This window comes from Lutjanus erythropterus, chromosome 24, assembly GCF_056507025.1.
Source record: "Lutjanus erythropterus isolate fLutEry1 chromosome 24, fLutEry1.hap2, whole genome shotgun sequence".
Taxonomy (NCBI): Eukaryota; Metazoa; Chordata; class Actinopteri; order Lutjaniformes; family Lutjanidae; genus Lutjanus; species Lutjanus erythropterus.
The window spans coordinates 16,175,240-16,197,222 of record NC_139340.1 but is presented as its reverse complement, the minus strand read 5'-3'; the positions used below and the strand labels follow the sequence as shown (position 1 = coordinate 16,197,222).

The window sequence follows — 21,983 nt, the reverse complement described above, 5'->3', positions numbered from 1 at the left end:
CTGAACGGCTCAAGGAACAAGTACACAGTTAAGAAGGTTTTGGGTTTGATCCTCAACATGTGTCATGAGTTCAGAAGTGCAACAACCTGAGGAAGAGTCAAAGTCCCTCAGAAACAGGCCACACCCATCTGATGATGTAGCTCAGAAAGATAGACACCCGCCTGGTGTGTCTATGGCTGTGAGTTCAATTCTTATAGGAACTTAATTTTGAAGTTGATCACAACATCTAAAGAAAAGGCTTGAAAAATGTTATTTTGGTGGGTTGGTTCAAGGAGTAAGACACCTGTTTAGATGTTTTGAGACCGTGGGTTCAATCGTCAAGCAAAACAATTAGTGTTGAAGCCCAGCAGCCAGAAGAAGAGTCAAAGTCTCTCAGAAACAGGCCACACCCATCAGATGATGTAGCTCAGAAAGATAGACACCCGCTTGGTGTGTCTGAGGTTGTGAGTTCAATTCTTACAGGAACTTAATTTTGAAGTTGATCACAACATCTAAAGAAAAGGCTTGAAAAATATTATTTTGGTGTCATGACTCAAGGAGTAAGACACCTGTTTAGATGTTTTGAGGCCGTGGGTTCAATCGTCAAACAGAACGATTAGTTTTGAAGCCCAGCAGCCAGAGGAAGACTCAAACCCTCTGAGGAAGAACCTGAAGCTGTCTGACGGCTGGCTTAGGAGGTTAAAGTGCTGCTTTACAGATCTGGGGTTGCTGGTTCAATCCTTATAAGACTCAATGAATTTTGAAGTCTGACAGCTTAAGAAAAGAGTGAAATGCTTGAAAAATGAAGCTCAGGTGTGTTCAGCACAATAGCTCAAGGAGTAAAGGAACAATCCAGAACTTTTGAGGTTGTGAGTTCAATTCTTACAGGAACTTAATTTTGAAGTTGATCACAACATTTAAAGAAAAGGCTTGAAAAATGTTATTTTGGTGGGTTGGTTCAAGGAGTAAGACACCTGTTTAGATGTTTTGAGACCGTGGGTTCAATCGTCAAGCAAAACAATTAGTTTTGAAGCCCAGCAGCCAGAAGAAGAGTCAAAGTCTCTCAGAAAGAGGCCACACCCATCAGATGATGTAGCTCAGGAGGATAGAGATCCGGTCGGTGTGTCTGAGGTTGTGAGTTCAATTCTTACAGGAATTTAATTTTGAAGTTGATCACAACATCTAAAGAAAAGGCTTGAAAAATGATATTTTGGTGGGATGGTTCAAGGAGTAAGACACCTGTTTAGATGTTTTGAGGCCATGGGTTCAATCATCAAACATAACGATTAGTTTTGAAACCCAGCAGCCAGAGGAAGAGTCAAACCCTCTGAGGAAGAACCTGAAGCTGTCTGACTGCTGGCGTAGCAGGTTAAAGCGCTGCTTCACGGACCTGAGGTTGCGGGTTCAATCCTTATAAGACTCGATGAATTTTGAAGTCTGACAGCTTAAGAAAAGAGTGAAATGCTTGAAAAATGAAGCTCAGGTGTGTTCAGCACAATAGCTCAAGGAGTAAAGGAACAGTCCAGGACTTTTGAGGTTGTGAGTTCAATTCTCAACCAGTGCTTTGAGTTTTGAAGTGCAACACCCAGAGGAAGACTCAAACCCTCCGAGAAAGAAACCTCAACCGTCTGACTGAGTAGCTCAGAATGATAGAGGACTGACTTGTCATTCTGAGGTTGTGGGTTCAATCCTCATGAGACGCGGTGACTTTTGAAGTTTGTGGTCCAAAGATGAAAGTGAAAACCTCCGAGAAAGCTGACAGTAGTGTCTGATCCAATAGCTCAAGCTGGAAGAAGACGGATTGGGACTTGGAGGTCGTGTGTTCGATCCTTATCGTCCTCGGTGAATTTTGAACTCTAACGCCCCAGAGTAAAGAAATAAAAGCGCCCGGAGAACTACTCTCAGTGTGAAGGGATGCTGGTGGCGGAGAGGGGTCGTTAGCGTCGGTTGGGCGTGCTAGAGCCGGTAGTGCCTGGTTCGATTCTGACACGGTGCCAGTTCCTGGAGCACAAGCCCCACTGCAGAGGGGCTGGGGGGAGACCGTGTCTCCTCCCGAACCTCTGGAGAGATACCAGCAGGGGGTTATGGGAAATTTTACGCTGCGTTTTTTAATTACACGTGTCCCTCTAGTGCATCCCCTTTATGTTCGTTCAGTGTCCTCCGCTCTTCCACCTGGAGCCGACAACAAGTGGAACACATGGAGCCAAGTCAGTGCATCTTTTGATCATTTGATTTACCTTTCAGAAACAGATATTTAAAAACAAAAAAACAAGCAGTTATTTCATTTTCATTTTAAAATACAAAAATTAAAAGCGCATTAAGTGATTCAGCGATCAGTTATTTTCTCCACAGCTTCCAGCTTTAAAACTGAAATACAAACTGTTTTTCTTTATCAAATGTAAAAAAAAAATGGTTTGATCATTTTCTGTTTATTATAATAAATATGTCTGAAGTCACAGAGAAGATTTTAGCTAAAACAACACTGGAACATTCAGTCCTCCTGTCCTGTAAATTATGGAGGACTTTAACTGTCAAAAGTGGGTCTGACTGTAATTTAATTTATTAAATAATTTAACTTTAACTGCCAAACTGGGGACATATGGAGGAAAATAAATAAATCTAAATAAATATATTAATATGCCATTCAATGCACCAAAAATACTACAAATAAATTTAGACATGAACTATTTTTTAAAATGTGACATAAATTGATATTTATTTTTTAGTTTGCTTCTGTATTTATGACTTAAATAATAAAGTAATTAAGTTATTTAAGTTTTAAGTTATGATTAAAGTACATAATTGAGATAAATCACTTAATAAATAGACTAAGTTAAATAAAAAAGTTAAGTTAAAAAAAAGTTAATTAAATTATGTTCATGAATTGAATTAAAATGAAGTTCAATGACTTAATAATTAGGTTAAATCAAGTTAAATTATTACCCATTTTTGTCAGTTATGATCCATAACTATGGAGGATTCCACCATAAATAAATTAATATGCCATTAAATGCACCAAAAATATTAAAAATAAATTTACGCATGAACTGATGAAATGTGGCATAAATTGATTATTTCAATCAGCTTCTGTATTACATTTGTATTCATTCTCCTATTTATTTATCTTCCCCTTTATAGTTTCATTTTATTTACTGACTTTTTAAAATGTAATTCCTTTTTGTATTTCCCCCCATTTATTTTTTCCCCAAAGTCATTTATTTCTGTCTTATCTTTTTTACATTTCATTTTGGATGTCTACATTTTAATGTTCATTAAACATTAAAATAAATACAGGTAACCCTAACCCTGTGACAAAACTCTGAAGGTTTAATACACTATTATACAATGTCTCTTCAGTTACCTGCCTGTTTTTAATTTATTCATTTATTTTTGCTTTTCTTCTGTAAATATTACTGATAAAACCTTATAAAACTGCAAATCATGAAAGAAGATTTAGTCTATTTATCAACTAATGTAACTTAATTTAAATTAAATTCATTAACTTAATTTAATTAACTGAATTGATTATTTTTCTCATTATATTTATCATATTTTGAACTTAATTAAGCCTTTTTTTCATTTAAAGTCACTTAATTTATTTTTGATTTTGGCAGTTAGTCTTCCATAAACACCCAGTTCAGCTGTTAATTTATTTAATCAATAATTTAACCTAAACTAAACTAATTAACTAAATTAAATTAAATTTTTTTGACAGTTACAGTTTTCCATAATTTAACAACACAAGAAGACAAGAGCATCAACTGTGTCTCTTTTTTTTGGTGATACTATGATAGAAAATGAAAATCAAACCATTCTTTAAAATTGTGCTCATTCCTGTTCGACCACGACAAACAAAAACACCTTGTATTTCAGTGATCACTTCCGGTCAAAGCTCGTTGATTGTTTGACTCAACGATCAACCGTCTTCCTTCAGAATCTTAATGCGCCTTTAATTCTTGTATTTTAACATGAAAATCAAACAAATACTGGTTTTGTGTTTTTAAATAACCGTTTCTGGAGGTAAATCAAATGATCAAAAGACACACTGACCTGGCTCCATGTGCTCCACTTGTTGTCGACTCCAGGTGGAAGAGCGGAGTGTCAAACAGGAAGTGGAAGGTTCCAATTGGATTTATAGAGGAGGGGGCGGGACTTGGACTACAGGAAGTGGTTAAAAGAACAGGGGGGGTTCGACACTTCAGGGAGATCTTTTACAAACAAAAAACAATAGAATTTCTTCACTTTTTTCTATTTTTAGTCCACAAATATCACACAGAACACATTATTATTATTCATTAGTACTGCATTAGTCTGGGGGTTAATCTCCATTGTCTGTTGTCCAAAGGTTGATGGTTCAATTCCACATTCTGCCTCGTGCTAAAACACTTCCTGCTGAGGATGGGAGGACCTGTCTGTAGAGACACCAACATTTGGTTTCCAAACAGCTCAAACTCGTGACCACAGGTACGAACACCACTGTTGGCAATATTGAAGAAAAAAAAAAAGTTGCCTGCAGGAATAGCTCAACAAGATAAGCGGCTGATAACGGATACGCGAGGTTGGGGGATCAAATCCAAGCTGACCTGCTCTGAGACTTTTTTTTTCTTTTTTCTGAAGTTTTCTTTTGAGTATTTTGACCCAGAAATACAAGTACAATTGAAAGTCGAGGTGTGAGCTCAGTCTGAAAGGCGGTGTGTCTCTGTTTGAAAGGAAAACACAACTGTTAGATTTTCAAGTCAAAGCAACGTGGTCGTCCAGACTCCTATTAGACACCAAGCGAGGTGGGAGCGTGTTCTCCGATAGCTTGGGTGGTAAGAGGACGGCTTGAGAACTGAAGATCGTGGGTTCGATTCTTGTTGCCCACGGTGACTTTGGAAGGATGCGGTCCACAGAAAAGAGTGAAGACCCGTGAGAAGCGATACCGCTCTGTCCGTTTGGATAGCTCACGTTTTAAGAGGACGGTTTGGGAGCTGAAGGTTGCGGGTTCGATCCTCACAAGACTCATTGACTTTTGAAGAGCAAAGTCCATAGAAGAAAGTGAAAACTTCTGAGGAGGAGAAGTTCATCACCTGAGACGATAGCTCAGGTCGTAAGAAGGCGGGTTGGGAGTTGGAGGTTGTGGGTTTGATCCTCACAAGACTCATTGACTTTTGAAGACCAAAGTTCAAAAACAAAAGTGAAAACCACTGAGGAGGAGGACTTCATCACCTGAGACGATAGCTCAGGTCGTAAGAAGGCGGTTTTGGAGTTGGAGGTCGTGTGTTCGATCCTTATCTCCCTCACTGAATTTTGAAGTCCAACAGCCAAAGTGAAAAGATAAAAGCGCCCGGAGAAAAGGTGTAAGTGCAAAGGGATTCAGGTGGCGTTGTGGAGGTTCATTGTGGCTACGGAGCCAGCAGGCAGTTCTCTGCCTGGTTCGAACCCCTGTGGTGTCCATTTGGATCCTGGCGCGGAGGGCGGTGCGGGTCAGCAGGAGGGGACAGTGTCTCCTCCTGCGTTTCCGCAGAGATATAAACGGGGGGTTTTACTTACTTGTTCTTTTTTGCAAGCTTGAAATTTTGAAAATTTTTGATTCTACAAGTCACCCCAGTGGTGCATTCCTGCCAGACGAGAGACGACAACAGAGGACAGAGTCACTGAGAAGATTAACTAAGATGTAAGATGATTTAATAAGATGTGAGAAGATGTAAGAAGCTGCTGCATGGACATGTTGTCTGACACTGGACCACTAGGGGGCGTCTGCCTGAAAAATAGAAAAGAGGAGTGAAAAGCAAGTGTTAAAGGGCCAGTTCACCCACAGTCAAAAACACTTTTCTTCCCTCTGGTCCGTAGTGCTGTTTATCCATGTAAATATTTTTGGTGAGAGATACCTAAAAGTAATATTTTTAATCTGAAGTAATCTAAGTATTTGAAAAATGTGTGCTTAAAAAATAAAAAGTAAAGTAAAAAATACAAAATAGTTGTAGTATACTTATATTTATTCATATATTTTATTATAAAATAAATATTATATAAATTCTGAGATAAAGGCCCAAATAATCAAGAAACGTCATAAGCAACGATACGTTATTATGATTTAAACCCATAATTATGACTTACTATATAGAGATACTATAGGGATATTGTTTTTACTGGTGTTTATCATCCGCCTTTTTCGGAAATCCTTCATTTGCGTAATTCTCGCGAGATTTGCATATGTCGCTTCTTTATTGAGCACGTTCTATAAACGAATTATGCTTCGTATTATGGTTTTATAAGGCGACAATGCTTTGTTAAAAAAAGAAAAAAAAAACGTCCGGGTCTATAGTTTAATATACTTAGTTAACCTTAGGGAAATTTATGGTTTGTCGGTCACTCTCGCGAGATTTGTCGCGGTTCAGGGGTTCTCTTCTAGGCGCGATCGTTCGATGTTTGCTTCCGCGAAACGTTATAAAACGACATGTGATTTCACACAATAATCTCACAAGTTCCCCTTCATTTTAAATGTTAACTTTCCTTCATTTATTCGGGTGGAATGGCCGCTGTGCGGTTTGTTTATCCGCCTCAAACTGAATGTACACACAGGTGTTGTTAGCTTAGCTGTTAGCCACCTAGCAGCGGACGCAGTGACACTGTTTGTGTTTATGTTTGTGTTTCAGCTTCCGACTTACCTCAAAACATCCGTTTTTGTTGTTGTTTCCGTCCTTTTGGTCTCATTTTCCCCTCTCGTACTCCACACGTCTTCATTAAACAGGTTTTATCCGGTGAATTTTCAACATTTTCGGATGTTTCCTCTGATCACTTCGCCGACACCGAGCGACGCTGCGCCCCCCCTGAGCAACACGACCCCCCCGGGGAGGGAGGGAGGGGGTGTCTGGGTGCCAGGGAACTTTTTCGCCGTTTAATGTTTTGACTGAACTTGAGAATGACAGAAATGATTAAATCATATTTGGTTTTCGCTGCAGAACTGATATACAAGCAATAAATCAATATACAACTTTATAAAAATAGTTTTGACTGTGCCGCCTTCAAAATAAGAGTCCCCAACTTCCGTCTCTGCCAGCAGGTTGACAGTCGCATCAAAATATGAAAAGTTTATTAAGGAAGTGGAGAAAATTGTACTCTTTTCTTTTGTCCGTAGTTATTCAGACCCTGAAGTTCCTTAAATCAAATCCCACAGTGTTCCATACTGTGTAGGAACCCTGATAGACTCCTCTGCACCAACAACATCTGGGGAACTGGCGACTTGTCCAGGATGAACCCCGCCTCAAACAATACACAAGGCAGCTAATTCTGCTTTACAATGATTCATTAAATGCTTACATTCATTTACGCAAATTCATTAAAATATACGCTGAGTCTGTTCTCTGAGTCTAGAAACTACTGCTGAAGTTTAGTCACATCAGCAGACACAGGTTTGCTCTTTATCAACTGATGCAAGTCAGACTTTAAACTATTATCAGTTCAGTGTGTTAATGAATGACCTGAGAGTTTCCAGTGTGAAGTGTCGACTCTGCAGCTCTCCAAGGTTTGAGGAGTCCCCTTCGGCGAAAGAAATGCAGATGTTACCATTCATGGCAGCCAAGAAACAAGCGCGCACACACACACACACAATTTCATGTACTGCATTATGTCATCTGGTTATTTACTCAAGGCATAAAATACTACTAGTAAATATAAGAGAAAATCAAGTCAAGCAGCTCCATCATTCCCTTGTCCTCTGATCTGCTCTGTTTTTTTTTAACCTGAAAATACAGATAATTTAATGGTGACTGACCTTCTGGTCCTGAGCTGGTGTCTGGCAGACTCTCTACCAAATCATTCCTGCACATCTTGTCTAAAACCTTCTTGGTCGCCTTCAGAGCTCCGTTAAATTCATAGGTTTGCACCATCAGATCCACCGTGTTCCTCAGATTTGCATCCTCCAGCTGGGAGGCTTCGATGGCTCGGTAGCCTCCCATGATGCTCGGCTGCTTCAGATGCCATTTGAACACCGTGAATTCCTCATCCGTTAGATCCTCCAGAGTTTTCAAAAGGTCGATTGTCGTCATTGTGGCTCCCTGCTTAAGTCAGACAGCTTTGTCAACCTGAGGGGTGCACTGTGAAGCAAGATTACAGGTCCTGCAAAGTGTGTTGAGTCAGATTTATTATTTCTTATCTAACCTAACGGCAGCTTGTGTTAATGAGTTACCTTAACCTTCAGCTGGAGGGTTAACAGAGAGAACAAACTGCACCACGTGGATCACAGAAAGTGAAACTAAACTTCACACACTCAGACAGTCACCTGAATGTGGACACACTGAATATAGTTCATTGTCTTTACCACAATATCATTTTGCTTTACTTATTTGATTGATGCTCAAAGATAAAAAACACAGGTGAATATTAACCGCACTAGATAAAATATTTAATTAGATGTTCCTATGGGGGTGTGTCTCTCCCAAAAACAAGACACAGAGAAGCTGTCACTGTACATTTGCTGTTGTAAATAAAGTTCAGATTAAAACAAAAAGAGAGAGCATGTACATGAATAAAACCTGAGGGTGGCAGTAATGCGACCTCATGGATGTAAAAATCCGTAAAACCTTTAAGAAGAAGAAGACGACGAGTCAAAGAGAAGATAGAAGAAGAATTTCAGTGCGAGGGGGAAAAAAAAAATGCCGAAACGGTGCGTTTATGGAACCTGCAACTCCGACACCAGGTATCCCCAACGTCTGGAGGGGGGTGTCGTTTTTTACGCCTTCCCGAAGCCCAAAACTCAGCTGGAGAGATGTCGGCTGTGGATCAAACAGTGCGGGAGACCCGACTCTCAGTTAAATCCGTCCAAGATCAACAAGAACTCCTACGTTTGCTCGAAGGTAAGACGAGCGCACAGTGACAACAGGAAGGTGTCTCTCAGCCGCGTTATAAGGCAGTTGTTACCTGACGCGGAAATGACCTGACGGCGCTTTTCAATCAGACACACATATTATCTTTCAGCATTTTGTGAACGGACGGCTCACTCCAGAGTTTCCCAACCCGATACCTGCTCCACCTTCGCCGGTCCAGCGGAGGGAATATCGCGGAGGCTGCGGAAGTTCTGCAGCAAAAAGGTCTGTCGTGCCCCAAAGTACCCCAAAAAAACCAACTATGGAATTACAGTAATTTATTTGGAATTAGTTACTTCCACTCCTGGGGGTGCAACAATGGATTATAATTAACTTACTGACAGATAATGTTCGCTTTTTAAAGGGATAGTTCACCCAAAAATTAAAATGCAGTCATTAAAACAGCGTCAGAATCGCACACAAAATGGAAATGAATGGTGACCAGTTTTTAAACGCAAAATACAATTTAAAAAAAAAACATATGCTATGCATTTAACGAAAAAAGTTTTAATATTTCATACTAAAACATACGTCACTCATGATCTGTCTGCAGCTCAGTGCATTTTCCTCTAAATGTAAAGGTAGCTGTCAAGTACATATTAAAAAATTAAACCTGACAGATGCATTATAAATCACTTACTTTGAGCTTTTTTGTGTCCAACAAAAAACTGAACTTTTACAGAATCGGATGTGACAAACAGGATGCTGCACCAGCCTGCAACCTTGGATCAGCCCCCAGGTACATGTTCAACATGTAATAAAACAAAACCTTAGACAGGTATCATATTAATTACTAAATTGTTTTTTTGTTTGTTTGGTTTTATGGTTTTACAGACCCAGATGTGCTGCACAAACCAGTGGCAATGGTGAGTGTTAAATTAAATGTATGTATTTGTTACTGACAGGGTGCAGAATATGATTTTTTTTTTCAGTCAGTGGTTGAAATGTCAACATGAGCTTTACTAAAACATGTATGTATTTCATTATTCTTTACAAAAGTCAAGCTGCTGTTGGTGTGCAAAGAAGAGGCTCCATCTGAGCAGCAGACGTGGAGCTCCAGTTTGGACCCGGAGGCCAAGCCAGAGCTGCCGCACATCAAAGAGGAACAAGAGGAACTCGGGATGAGTCCGGAGGGAGAGCAGCGTCGTGGGCTGGAGGAGGCCGATATCATCAAGTTCACGTTCAATCCCGTCCCTGTCAAGAGTGAAGACGACAACGAAGAGACACCTCAGTCCTCACAGCTTCATCAAAAGCAAACTCAACAGGTCAAAACAGAAGCTGATGGAGAGGACTTTGTAAGATCAGAACCAACTTGGAACTTCAAGACGTCGCACTCCTCTGATTCTGAGACCGATGACAGTTGTGACTGGGAGGAGACCAGGGAACCTCAGTCAGGTTTAAACCATCTGCAAAACAATGAAACACAAGTGATAGTAAGTGATAGGAAAGCTGAAAGTGAAAAAACATTAATCAGCTCCTCTGAATGTGCTGCAAGCTTTAGCCACCAGAGACGTCTGCAGGAAGAAAATGGAATCAAAACAGGAGTGAAATCATTTAGTTGCCCAGTTTGTGGTAAAATATACCAGCGAAAGAGCTTCTTAATAAATCATGTCAGACTTCATTCAGAGGAAAAATGTTTCAGCTGCTCTATCTGTGATAAACGTTTTTCACAAAGCAAAACCTTGACCTCACATTTAAGAGTTCATACAGGAGAAAAACCTTTTACATGCAGAGTTTGCAAGAAACATTTCAATGTCAAGCGCAGTTTGTCCAGACACAAGAAAATCCATCTCACAGATAAACCATTTAGGTGTTCGGTCTGTGGTAAAAAATATGCACATAAGGGATATTTGAGAAAACACAAGTCTGCCCATGCTGAGGTGAAACTATTTAGTTGCTCGATTTGTAGTAGAGAATTTGGATGCAGTTCGAATATGAGACGACACATGAGAGTCCACACAAAGGAGAAACTATTCAGTTGCTCTGTCTGTTGTAAAGGATTTGAAGATGAGAAAACTCTGAGAGAACACATGACTGTCCACATGGGAGAAACCGTTTAGCTGCTGTGATATGATAAAAGACTGATTAGACTCACTCTTATTAAAGAACACAAGTGTGTTGGCAGGAGCATTTGTATTTTTTTAAAGTTTGATTTATAATTTAAATGACTTCCCTCCCAATATCACAGTTTATTTCTAAATTAATAGCCTTTCTTGGTCTTGAAATGAGTTTTCATTATGTGTAAAACCTGAACACTTGATTCTTAAAGAGCTCATGCTTTATTTTTGTTAAATCAATTGACAAATGTTGTGATTTACCCAGCTGCCTTTAAATAGTTTGAAATTCTTCAAGCCTGCTCCTGTACAGTACCCAGATGCCTGAAGGTTGAGGGTTATTGGTTGCTGTAACCCTGCTTCAACTGGGTATCTTCATCCCAAGACACATTTGTATGTTTGTTGCACTTGTTTTGTTGCGACAACAAACATCCAAGACAGTCTGTGAAAACAGTTTTGTGCAAAGAGGCCTAACTCTAAGTTTGTAATTGACTCAGGGCTTAAATGTATATTTTCATATAATTAAATGTGAAAATTCATTAGTTGGCACAATTGAGTAAGTCTGAATTATGAAATCCCTTGTGAAACATTTGAAAGCCATTAGAAGTTACTAAGAAAAGAATTGTGTTGATTTATCTTTGTAAAACCAAATACTTATGATAATAAATAAATCATTTATAGATCATCAGTTGCATTACATGCAGTCTCTTGCTTGTGTGTGTGTGTGTGAGACAGACCCACAATTTATCTGCAACTAATCCTGAATACTACTGGACTGGTAAATCTTTTTTTTTTTCTGTGATTTACAATGTTTGAAAAACTATTTTTTTATGTCTCCATGCTCATGATGGCAGTGGTTTAAAGGATTATGAATTTGGGGCTGTTTGATTCTTGTGAATATGATATCTCAAAGGGTTTTTTTCAAACTTATAAAAACATATATCCAAAAAATAGTACGTTTTGGCTCCAACCATTTATGCTCTTCCAATGTCTCCCTTGCAAAATCAGCCTCTGTTCACAGAAATTAACTTCAGTTGTTGGTGAGCAGTTCATTCATGTACAACTGAAATGTTGTTTAGTTGTGGAGACATTTTCAAGTATTGACAGTCAATTCAGTGTGTGTCAGTGAAAGGTCCTCCATGCATAGTGTGAGCTGGCCTGTTCTTCCCTTCACTGAAGCTTTATGCTGCCATCTAGTGGACTGATAGTAGAACTACAGCAGCAGCTTTCTGCACCTCACTCTGCATCAAACTGACACTGATATGAGACAGGAATTAACAGTTAATCAATGGAAGAGAGGCTGACTCCATTAGTTTGGATTGGCAGTGTTGTTATAATGGATCGATAATGATGATAATGATAACTGATAATTTTATTTTGAAAATCAGCAAGGAAGTATTACCGGATGTGAGTGTTGTCTGTGGCTAACATGCTAACTTTTTTTCCGTTACGTGTCAGGTGCGTTATTAACCATCACAGTCTGTACGTCTGGATAAACTTGTTCAAACGGACTTTGTGTAAACTTTCGGATGTTTCAGCCCAGACTTTATCTCATGTTAGCCGAGAATGCTAAAGGAAGTTAGCGTAGCTTGCTAGCAAGAAATAGACGGAGATGGAGTTCGGCCTGACAGTGCTAGTCGGAGTAGCCTGGATAAAGACCAAACTGTGTTTTTCATGGACCCAAAACGTCCAGATAGAGCTGTCTGAATAGTATTATTATCACTATAATATTTAACATCTGAATTATCTCCCGGTGTCTCACAAAGCAAATGAAATTAGCTTAGATTGGTAGCTGGAAGTAGACGAATGTAACGTAACGGAGTAACGGAGGGTGGCTAGAGGAAAGGTTGCTGAAAAAAAAAAAATGTCACGCAAACTGCTGGACGCTGATTTCAAGCCGGAAGTCCGGTTACACAGAGCAGGTTTGTGTTCATTCATTTTTATTTTCACTTAAAGCTTTAGTTGAACTCATGGGTTTGTATGAGCATGGATACACAGCTGCATCTACTGTATTTCTGCTCTGACAAAATGCAAAGTGCAGGATATTCTTGTGGTTTATTTTAGTTTGAATGACTTACAGATATTTCATACCAAATGAGCAACATTTCTTCACACGTTTAAGATAGTTGTGATACCAGTGTTATAAATGTGAACAGGAAATTATGTTGTCCTAAAACTTCTGTCTGTATTTCTTTATTCTCCAAAGACGTCCAGCTGATGTTGGTGAGTAAAGAAGAGGATCCTCCTGAGCGGCAGGAGTGGCGCCTCGGTCTGGATCAAGAGGACCCGCCAGAGTTGCCGCACATTAAAGAGGAACACAAGGAACTCTGGGCCAGTCAGGAGGGAGAGCAGCCTCAGTGGCTAGATGAAGCTGATATCATCAAGTTCACATTCATTCCTGTCCTTGTGAAGAGTGAAGAAGATGATGAGGAGACACCTCAGTCCTCACAGCTTCACCAAAAACAAACTGAACAGATAAAAACAGAAGCTGATGGAGAGGGCTGTGGAGGACCTGAGCCAGCCTGGATCTTTCATCCAGATACTCATGACAAGACGTCACACTCATCTGAATCTGAGACAGATGACAGTCGTGACTGGGAAGAGACCACAGAGCCTCAGTCATGTTTAAACTCTCTGCAAAACAATGACGTACCCGTCAGTGATATAGAATGTAATAGTGGAAAAAAATCAGTGAACTCCTCTGAATGTGCTACAAGCTTTGTCCACAAGGGACATCTGCAGAAAAACAATGGAATCCACACAGCAGTGAAATCATTTAGTTGCTCATTGTGTGGTAAAGGTTATTCACGGAAGAACACCTTAACCGCTCATATGAGACTTCATTCAGAAGAAAAACGATTCAGCTGCTCAGTTTGTAAAAAGACTTTTAAAAGGAGAGTACATGTTGTGGAGCATATGAGAATCCACACAGGGGAGAAACCCTTTCGTTGTTCCGTCTGCGGTTCAAGATTCAGACAAAGCTCAGCCTTGACCTCACACTTAAGAGTTCATACAGGAGAAAAACCTTTCATTTGTTCTTTTTGCGGTGCAAGATTCACACAAGGATCAGCTTTGACGACGCACTTAAGGGGGCATACAGGAGAGAAACCTTTCACCTGTACAGTTTGTGAAGAAAGCTTTAGTCGCAGGAGTTATTTGTCCCAGCACATGATAATGCATACTGGGAAGAAACCACTCAGTTGTTCAGTTTGTGGTAAAGGATTTGGAAACAGGGGGAACCTGAGACGACACTTGGCTATCCACACAGGGGAGAAACCATTTAGTTGCAGTGACTGTGATAAAAGATTCACTCAGCTCACTCATATCCAAAAACACAAGTGTGTTGGTGAGAGCAGCATAAATAAATGAAGCTGCAGAGATGCTCACTGAGCCCATTTCTTCCAGCAGGATAGAAGTGATTGTGATACAGGCGCCATAAGTAGTGTTTCATCTATTCAACTGAGCTGAAGCCAGGTGATTATATTGATTGTTATTATTTGTAGCTACGTTATTTCACTTTTGGTATTACATACAAGTTATAAGTTATTACTACAAAAATAGAGGACATTAGCAAGCAAAGCCCTGTTCTTAGCAGATGATAACAACACCAAAGATTTTGAGATGAATTGTGTGGAAGACTTTTGCACTATAATATATTTGAATGTATTGCGTGTCATTTAAAATTTTTCTAACCTGATTTTTGGAAACGCTGACAGCTCTAATATAAACATACGCTAACACACAAAGAGGTTCTGTTCATAATTAATATGTAATTTTACATTATTTATTTCACTACCATTTTTGGAACTGGTGCCTATCCAGGTCCAGTGGGATGATAGTTCTGATGTGTGAAAGCACATTCTTGAAGCACTTCATGGCTATGGGTGTTTGCACAGTTGTTATTTAGGTAGTTACATGATTTTTTTTGAGAGCTTCTCTCCCCAGGCTGCAGCAGCACTGCATCCGCTGTCCTGCAGGCTTTACTCTCCTTCATCCTCTAAATTAAGGTCTTATTTCAACCAAAGGAGTTGGTGCTTGTTGAAACAGTGGGAATATGAACCAATATGTTTTTTATTTTGTTTCTGTTGAGTTTGAATAAAGCTGACAATGATGGTGTTTAAAATGACAGATTTTCAAAGGGAGTCTAGTTAGTTTGGCGAGAACAATACTGTTTGTGGTTAAACAAAATTGATCGTACTCTTAAAATAAATATTTCCCATTGTTGTGATCCTTTCCATAAGCTATAAATTGTTATTATTATTGTTAAAAAGTAAGTAAGCAATGATAACTTATTATTTGCTAAAAATTTTCCTTTCTACCTGGTCATTTTTGTCTGTAAAATAGTTTTTATTTTCATCAAAAATCTTTAAATGAATTAAGAATATTTTGACTTGTTTAAAGGTATTTTCTAAAGTCAAGTGTTATTTTTTTGTCATTTTAGCACAACACAGTGAAGAACTCTGTCTTGAATAAAGATTCATTTTAAGCAGATCTCTGAATCAAGTTATTATTATCATTATTATTATTATCATTATTATTATTATTATTATGATCTTACTGGAAACTGGTTATAATATTCTCACAGATTCATCATGTTTTCCTTTGCTCAACATTATTATTACTATATATTATTGTTATGCACCGATATACCAAAGCAAAATCACTATGTGAAAACCGACTGGGTAATAAACCCGGTTCTGATTTTATTTTGAAAATCACTACGGAAGCGGTACTGGAGGAGAGTATTGATCGTGGCTAACATGCTATTTTTTTCGTTATGTGTCAGGTACTATAAGATACAAACGGATGAATCAATAGAGTCTGTATGTCTGGATAAACTTGTTAAAGTGGACGTTGTGTAAATTTTCGGGATGTTTTAGCTCAGACTCATTTCCTGTTAGGCAAGAATGCTACCGGAAGTTAGCGTAGTTTACGAGTCGGAAGTAGACGGAGACGGAATCCGGCCTTACAGTACGAATCGGAGCAGCTTCGATAGAGGCCAAACTGTATTTTTCACGGACCCAAAATACCCAAAAATATCCAGACAAATCGGTCTGAATAGACTCTATGCTGCTTCCTGTATTTGAAAATGTTTAACGTCTGAATCCTGGTTTCATACGAAGCTATCGAAGTTAGCTTAGCTTGCTAGCTGGAAACAGAGAGATATAAATAGACAGACGTGGACGTGATTTTCCATTACACCACACATCAGAGTGACCAAACTGCTTTCAACGAAATGTTTCTGGAGGAAAAGTTGTGAATTTGTAAAAATGTCACGCAGTCTCCTGGACAATGATTTCAAGGCTGACTTCCGGTTACACAGAGCAGGTTTGTACACTTTCGTTGTTATTCTCTGTTTTCTTTCTGCTGGAAAGCAGCAGTAGTAGAATAAATATTAAGATCTTTCACTTGAGTAAAAGTACTAATAGCACACTATAAAAATACTGCACTGTAAATAAAAATCCTGCCTTAAAACCCTTACTTATGTATGTAAGAGTACAGTACAGTGTACAATAGTAACTAAGGAGGGCGATGCTTAGCAAAGGGTTAATATCAGAACCCGAACTCTGACATGAATGGAATGGAGCCTTAATTAGTATAACTGGGAACCCCTGTGTCAATAATTTTATTGCTTGTTCTAGTTTCTTACAAGTGCAACATCTGTCCACTCATTTAAGGAAACAGTGGTGTCCGTGGTTTAAATGTGAACAGGAAATTACAGTGTTCTAAAACTTGTGTATGTATTTCTTTATTCTCCACAGATGTCCAGCTGATGTTGGTGAGTAAAGAAGAGGGCTCACCAGAGCTGCGGCACATTAAAGAGGAAGAGGAGGAACTCTGGACCAGTCAGGAGGGCGAGCAGCTTCGAGGGCTAGAGGACACTGATATCATCAGGTTCACATTCAGTCCTGTCCCTGTGAAGAGTGAAGAAGATGAAGAGAAATCTCAGTCCTCACAGCTTCACCAAAGCCAAACTGAAGTGAACAGAGAAGCAGAAAATTTGAAGACAGAGGCTGATGAAGAGGACTGTGGAGGACCAGAATCTGCCAGGAGCTTTAATCCAGACTGTCGTCTGCAACCAGTTACTGATGACGAGACGTCACACTCCTCTGAAACTGACACGGACTGCAGTCATGAGTGGGAGGAGACCGTGGAACCTCAGTCAGGTCAGAACCCTCTGTAAATATTTCACCTTTTCTCCACTACATCTGTTTGATAACTTTAGTTACATTTAATGTGCTAAATCAGATTATTATAGAATATAAATTAACTAATAATAATGTAGTATTGGATTGAACTACCCAGCACCATATTAAGTCATTAGAATGAGCCTCATGTTGATGAACACATTAAATACATCAACTCAGCGTTATTTATACATCACCTTTCATGCACACATGCAGCCCGAAGTGCTTCACACGGCAAAATTAAAACAACAGGAACTTGGTTCTTCATGTATATTGTGATGCTAATATGTTTGTGCTTTTTAGATTAAACTTTACTGAAGAAAAACAGCAGAGAACTTTAAGCATATGTTTTATGATATTTAATTATAATTATATATGCAGATAGTAATATAAATGAAGAAGCAGGTCACTTTGCAATGTATATCTTGAACTAAATACAATACAATAATTCTAAAATGTGTATTCCATTATTCTCCACAGATGTCCAGCTACTGTTAGTGTGTAAAGAAGAAGAAAATCCCCCTGAGCAGTGGGAGTGGAGTCCCAGTCTGGACAAGAAAGACCCACCACTGCTGCCACACATTAAAGAAGAACAGGAGGAACTGTGGACCAGTCAGCGGGGAGAGCAGCAGGTTCAAGGGCTGGATGAAGCTGATATCATCAAGTTCACATTCACACCTGCTCTTGTGAAGAGTGAAGATGAAGAGGAATATCTTCAGTCCTCGCAGCCTCATCAAAGCCTGACAGAACAGATGAAAACAGAAGCTGATGATGACAGGAACACAAATCCAAATAGACATTTACAACCAGATACTGATGAGATGACTTCAGACTTTTCTGAACCTGAGACCAATGACTGTGATAATAGGAACAAGAACAGTGAGCCTCAGTCAGCTTTAAACTTTCTGAACAATAACAGTAGATGTCATACTGGCGAGAAATCATTTAGCTGCGCTGAGTGTGGTAAACGATTCAGCCATAATTCACATCTGAAGAGACACATGAAAATTCACACAGGAGAGAAACCATTTAGCTGCTCGTTTTGCGCCAAAAGATTTATACAAAAGGTACATCTGACACACCACCTGGTACGCCACACAGGGGAGAAACTAAGTTGCTCAGTTTGCAGTAAAACATTTATACAAAAGGGACATCTGACAAAACACATGGCACTTCACACAGGGGAGAAACGATACAGCTGCAATGTTTGTGACAGTGGCTTCACTTGGCTTTATCAGCTAAAAAATCATCACTGTGTCATTCATCAGTCCACAGAACTTCATCAAAGCCAAACTGAGGAGAACAAAGATGCAGAGCATCTGAAAACACAAACTGATAGAGAAGACTGTATAGAACCAGAATCAGTCAGGACTTTTAACTCAGATTGTAATTTACATCCACTTACTCGTGAAAAGACATCACACGCTGAACTTGAGACTGATGAAAGTTGTGTTTGGGAGGAGACCAGGGAACCTCAGTCAGATTTAAATCCTCTGCAAAACAATGAAGGACCTGTAAGAAGTACAGAATGTAATATGAGAAAAACATCAATTAGCTCCTCTGAATGTGGTAAAAGCTTTGCCCACAAGGGACATCTACAGGAACATAATGTAATCCACACAGAAGTGAAACCATTTTGTTGCTTAGTTTGTGGTAACAGATACCACCGGAAGGACTCCTTGACGACTCATATGAAACTTCATTCAGAAGGAAAACCTTTCAGCTGCTCAGTTTGTAATAAAGCGTTTCAACAGAGGGGTTATGTTATGAGGCACATGAGAATTCACACAGGGGAGAAACCCTTCAGTTGTTCTGTCTGTGGTAAAGGATTCACACAAAGCTCAACTTTGACCTTACACTTAAGAGTTCATACAGGTGAAAAACCCTTCACATGCTCAGTGTGTAAAGCTAATTTTAGTCTCAGGAGCAATTTGTCTCAACACATGAGAATGCATACCGGGGAGAAACCATTTAGTTGTTCATTTTGTGGTAAAACTTTTGCTCGAAGGGGAACTCTTAGACGACATGAGGCAGTTCACACAGCGGAGAAACCATTTAGTAAAGGATTCATGGACAGTTCATCTTTGACCTCACATTTAATAAGTCATTCAGGAGAAAACGTTGTTTCAGTGACAGAAGAACAGGACAGTGATCACTCTTTAAAATAATTTTAATTGAAAAGCACTCAAACTGGATTTAGCACTTTTCCTCTAGAGGTTTCTCAGTTTAAAATATTCATTAATGTAACATACAATTTTAAGTTATTCTCCTTTAAAAAAAATTAAATGTAACAAAACAATGTTAAACAGACACTTCTCTCATATTTGAACTGATAAAAAAAAATTCTGTTTTGTATGAATTACTTATATTTTATAATGTGACAATGCTGTCACTAAAATCTTGGTGGGTTAAAGGACAGAAAACACTTAAGATTAGCAAAATATCATGGTTTATCTGTATATGTATTGCACTTACTGTTTGCTTATACATGCAATGTACACATCATCATACAGATTTATGATGGACCATCAGATGTTACTATTTAAACTGCAACGAACATTTTGAAACAATAAATCTTTTGCAACCGTGTGGCTCACTGATGTTTTTTGACAACAGTGGAGGTCTATAGCACAGGAAGAAGATATACAGTATATAAATACATTTTTTTTTTAAATTTTGTAATGCAGAAATATGAGGAGAATTGTGCAAAGCAAAGAGGAGGTTGTCTTAAAATGAAAACATGTCTGACGTTTAGCTGTGCTCTCAGCTGTTTGTGAAATCCAAATAGTCTGATATGATTCTTTTTGACCAAGTGAAAATGTTGCTAACTTAACGGTATGGGTTACACACACATTTTTTTTAATGTATTAATTCTTTATAGTGCATGAAGCATAGTAGCATAGTACACAAGAACTAAATTAACACCTCATTTATGACTGGTATGATGTTTTTCCTCATGTCCACTAGATGGCAGCAGTGTCTCAATGAACTACATTCAGAAACAGGGAAATTAAATGTTTCTGTCATTATTTAGTTTCTATGCAAGGACCAGTTTGAAAAAAATAAGATCTTAATAACACACTAAGCCCTGCTTACATGCTTTATCAAGAGTGATACACAAAAAATACTTAAAATATTATAGTTATTAAGAACTATCAAGATTTTTCTCATAAGAAAAAATACTAATACTACTGTGTATATTTACTGCATCACAGGTGAAAGCCTTGCATTTACAGGTGACTTTATGTAAATACATTTTAGCAGCTAAATGTAATTTGAGCTGCACTTCACTCACCACAGCTTCATGGCGCCATCTAGTGGACTGATTGTAGAACTACAGCAGCAGCAGCTTCCTCTGCCTCACACTGCTGTCTGGCTGCATTCATCTGACACTGATATGAAACAGAAAATAACAACCAATCATTGGAGGAGCAGCTGATATTTTTATAGGAGAAACGTGTGTGTGTGTGTGAGCTGATGTGGATGTGAGTTCATGAAGCAGTTTGAGGACGGAGACGAGGGAGTCCTTACCTCTTGTGGGAACCATGACAGCCAGACCGAAGCTCCGAGGTGAGATGAGGATCTGTGAAATAGAATAGAATACAGTAGAACTGCCCATCAATCTTCTCCATGTCAGAGCTCATCTTTCAAATCACTCCACCACCATTATTCACACCCAAAGCTCTGCATGTGGTGCTAAGGCATGGAGCAGCAGCGCACAGCAGATTCTCCTGGCATCCTTAAAGAGTTACTGGTTTCCTAATAACAAACTAAGTCAATATCAAGTCCCTTTAAAATGTTAGCAACATTATAAAACATTTAAAAGAACAAATTCTTCCTGAAGAGTATAAACATGTTATCAAGGTAGTTTATTTATTAACAGTAAAGTAGGAAAGTGTCATGTCACAGGAAAAGATGATTGGCTGCGGGATTCTCATTGGTCATAAATAAAACATATCCTGATAAAGCTATCAATACCATTAATTCTCTGATATATTCACTATATTTCTACTTGACTCTGTTGTTGTTATAGATTAAATTAGCCGACATCAGTCAGTATTCAGTGTGGTATTAGTACTTACATATCTGTAGAAATCCAATTGGAAACTCCCCACAAATGTGACTTGAAAATGGCCTAAAAATAAAAATCACATCTTATGTTTTCTTTTTTCCAGTAAAGATAGTCAAAATCTAGGCAGCAGAACCAGAGTTATTTTCTTTGTGTATCTTCTTCCTCATTAAATCTACTAACACCCTGAGTTACTGAACATCATTAGCATTTTACGATAATCACACAAACATTTCATGAGTTTTTTCATTCATTTATTTATTATTGGTTTATTACAGATACAGAGTTTATGTACATGAACATGATCATCATGGTGAACTACGTCATTTTTTCTTAACAATAAAAAACATTTAACAATGATAAATCAATACACATTAAAGCATTACAAAATTTTACTTCGTAACTTCTAATGGTTTAAAAAGTTCACAGTGGATTAATATCACAAATCAACAGAAAAATAATCACTGAAAACATTGTATTCAGTCATTTATGCCCATTATTGAGCTTTTAAAACATTTTCTCAAAACAAATAAAAACATGTTTCAGCCATGAGTAGGAAGGACAGAGGAAGTTAGGTCACTGTAAAGAAAAAAAGACACTTTATGTTTGAAAATACATAAAAATATTCTTTACTCCCTTGAAAATTTGATGAAAATAATACTTTAAACACTGTTTTACAGATAAAAATGACCTGTTAGAAAGGATGTTTTTCAGAAAAACCTATTTGCTAATGACAAGTTATTATTCACCTATTCTTACTAATGACTAATAGCTGATCATTAAAGTAAATGGAATATTCTGACAAAATGTGATGGACGTGTAACCCTCCTGGTTGAATCATAACTGA

The 21,983-nt window shown here is 38.5% G+C and overlaps 5 protein-coding genes across 5 annotated transcripts in view; 4 read left to right on the top strand and 1 right to left on the bottom strand.

The window, feature by feature from the left end:
- Window positions 1-8,370, bottom strand: part of LOC146304867 (neoverrucotoxin subunit alpha-like) — a 38,192-nt gene extending 29,822 nt beyond the window's left edge. The window contains exons 1-2 of the mRNA XM_084713243.1: window positions 7,736-8,370; window positions 7,443-7,500 (exon numbers count right to left, since the gene is read on the bottom strand). Of these exons, the coding sequence (XP_084569369.1) occupies window positions 7,443-7,500; window positions 7,736-8,009 (332 nt within the window). The 5' untranslated portion in view covers window positions 8,010-8,370. The remainder of the gene's footprint in view (window positions 1-7,442; window positions 7,501-7,735) is intronic.
- Window positions 8,371-8,615: 245 nt separating this feature from the next.
- On the top strand, window positions 8,616-10,949 carry LOC146304866 (uncharacterized). The gene is made up of 3 exons (XM_084713241.1): window positions 8,616-8,816; window positions 8,966-9,050; window positions 9,783-10,949. The coding sequence occupies exons 1-3, from the start codon at window positions 8,616-8,618 to the stop codon at window positions 10,883-10,885; spliced, it is 1,389 nt and encodes a 462-aa protein (XP_084569367.1). The 3' UTR covers window positions 10,886-10,949.
- A 1,153-nt stretch (window positions 10,950-12,102) lies between these two features.
- On the top strand, window positions 12,103-14,751 carry LOC146304865 (uncharacterized). The gene is made up of 2 exons (XM_084713318.1): window positions 12,103-12,801; window positions 13,086-14,751. The coding sequence occupies exons 1-2, from the start codon at window positions 12,744-12,746 to the stop codon at window positions 14,246-14,248; spliced, it is 1,221 nt and encodes a 406-aa protein (XP_084569444.1). The 5' UTR covers window positions 12,103-12,743; the 3' UTR covers window positions 14,249-14,751.
- Window positions 14,752-15,808: 1,057 nt separating this feature from the next.
- On the top strand, window positions 15,809-17,313 carry LOC146304864 (uncharacterized). The gene is made up of 2 exons (XM_084713327.1): window positions 15,809-16,207; window positions 16,642-17,313. The coding sequence occupies exons 1-2, from the start codon at window positions 16,150-16,152 to the stop codon at window positions 17,061-17,063; spliced, it is 480 nt and encodes a 159-aa protein (XP_084569453.1). The 5' UTR covers window positions 15,809-16,149; the 3' UTR covers window positions 17,064-17,313.
- A 203-nt stretch (window positions 17,314-17,516) lies between these two features.
- Window positions 17,517-19,656, top strand: LOC146304863 (uncharacterized). The gene has a single exon (XM_084713312.1). It carries the CDS (start codon window positions 17,523-17,525, stop codon window positions 19,233-19,235), a length of 1,713 nt encoding a protein of 570 aa, XP_084569438.1. The 5' UTR covers window positions 17,517-17,522; the 3' UTR covers window positions 19,236-19,656.
- The last annotated feature ends 2,327 nt before the right edge of the window (window positions 19,657-21,983 follow it).

Coding starts and splice junctions, on each gene's coding strand:
- LOC146304864 (XM_084713327.1), top strand. CDS start 16,150: ATGTCACGCAGTCTCCTGGACAATGATTTCAAGGCTGACTTCCGGTTA. Junction 16,208..16,641: donor CTTCCGGTTACACAGAGCAG/GTTTGTACACTT, acceptor TATTCTCCACAG/ATGTCCAGCTGATGTTGGTG.
- LOC146304866 (XM_084713241.1), top strand. CDS start 8,616: ATGCCGAAACGGTGCGTTTATGGAACCTGCAACTCCGACACCAGGTAT. Junction 8,817..8,965: donor ACTCCTACGTTTGCTCGAAG/GTAAGACGAGCG, acceptor GGCTCACTCCAG/AGTTTCCCAACCCGATACCT. Junction 9,051..9,782: donor GGAAGTTCTGCAGCAAAAAG/GTCTGTCGTGCC, acceptor TGTCAACATGAG/CTTTACTAAAACATGTATGT.
- LOC146304865 (XM_084713318.1), top strand. CDS start 12,744: ATGTCACGCAAACTGCTGGACGCTGATTTCAAGCCGGAAGTCCGGTTA. Junction 12,802..13,085: donor AGTCCGGTTACACAGAGCAG/GTTTGTGTTCAT, acceptor TATTCTCCAAAG/ACGTCCAGCTGATGTTGGTG.
- LOC146304863 (XM_084713312.1), top strand. CDS start 17,523: ATGTGTATTCCATTATTCTCCACAGATGTCCAGCTACTGTTAGTGTGT.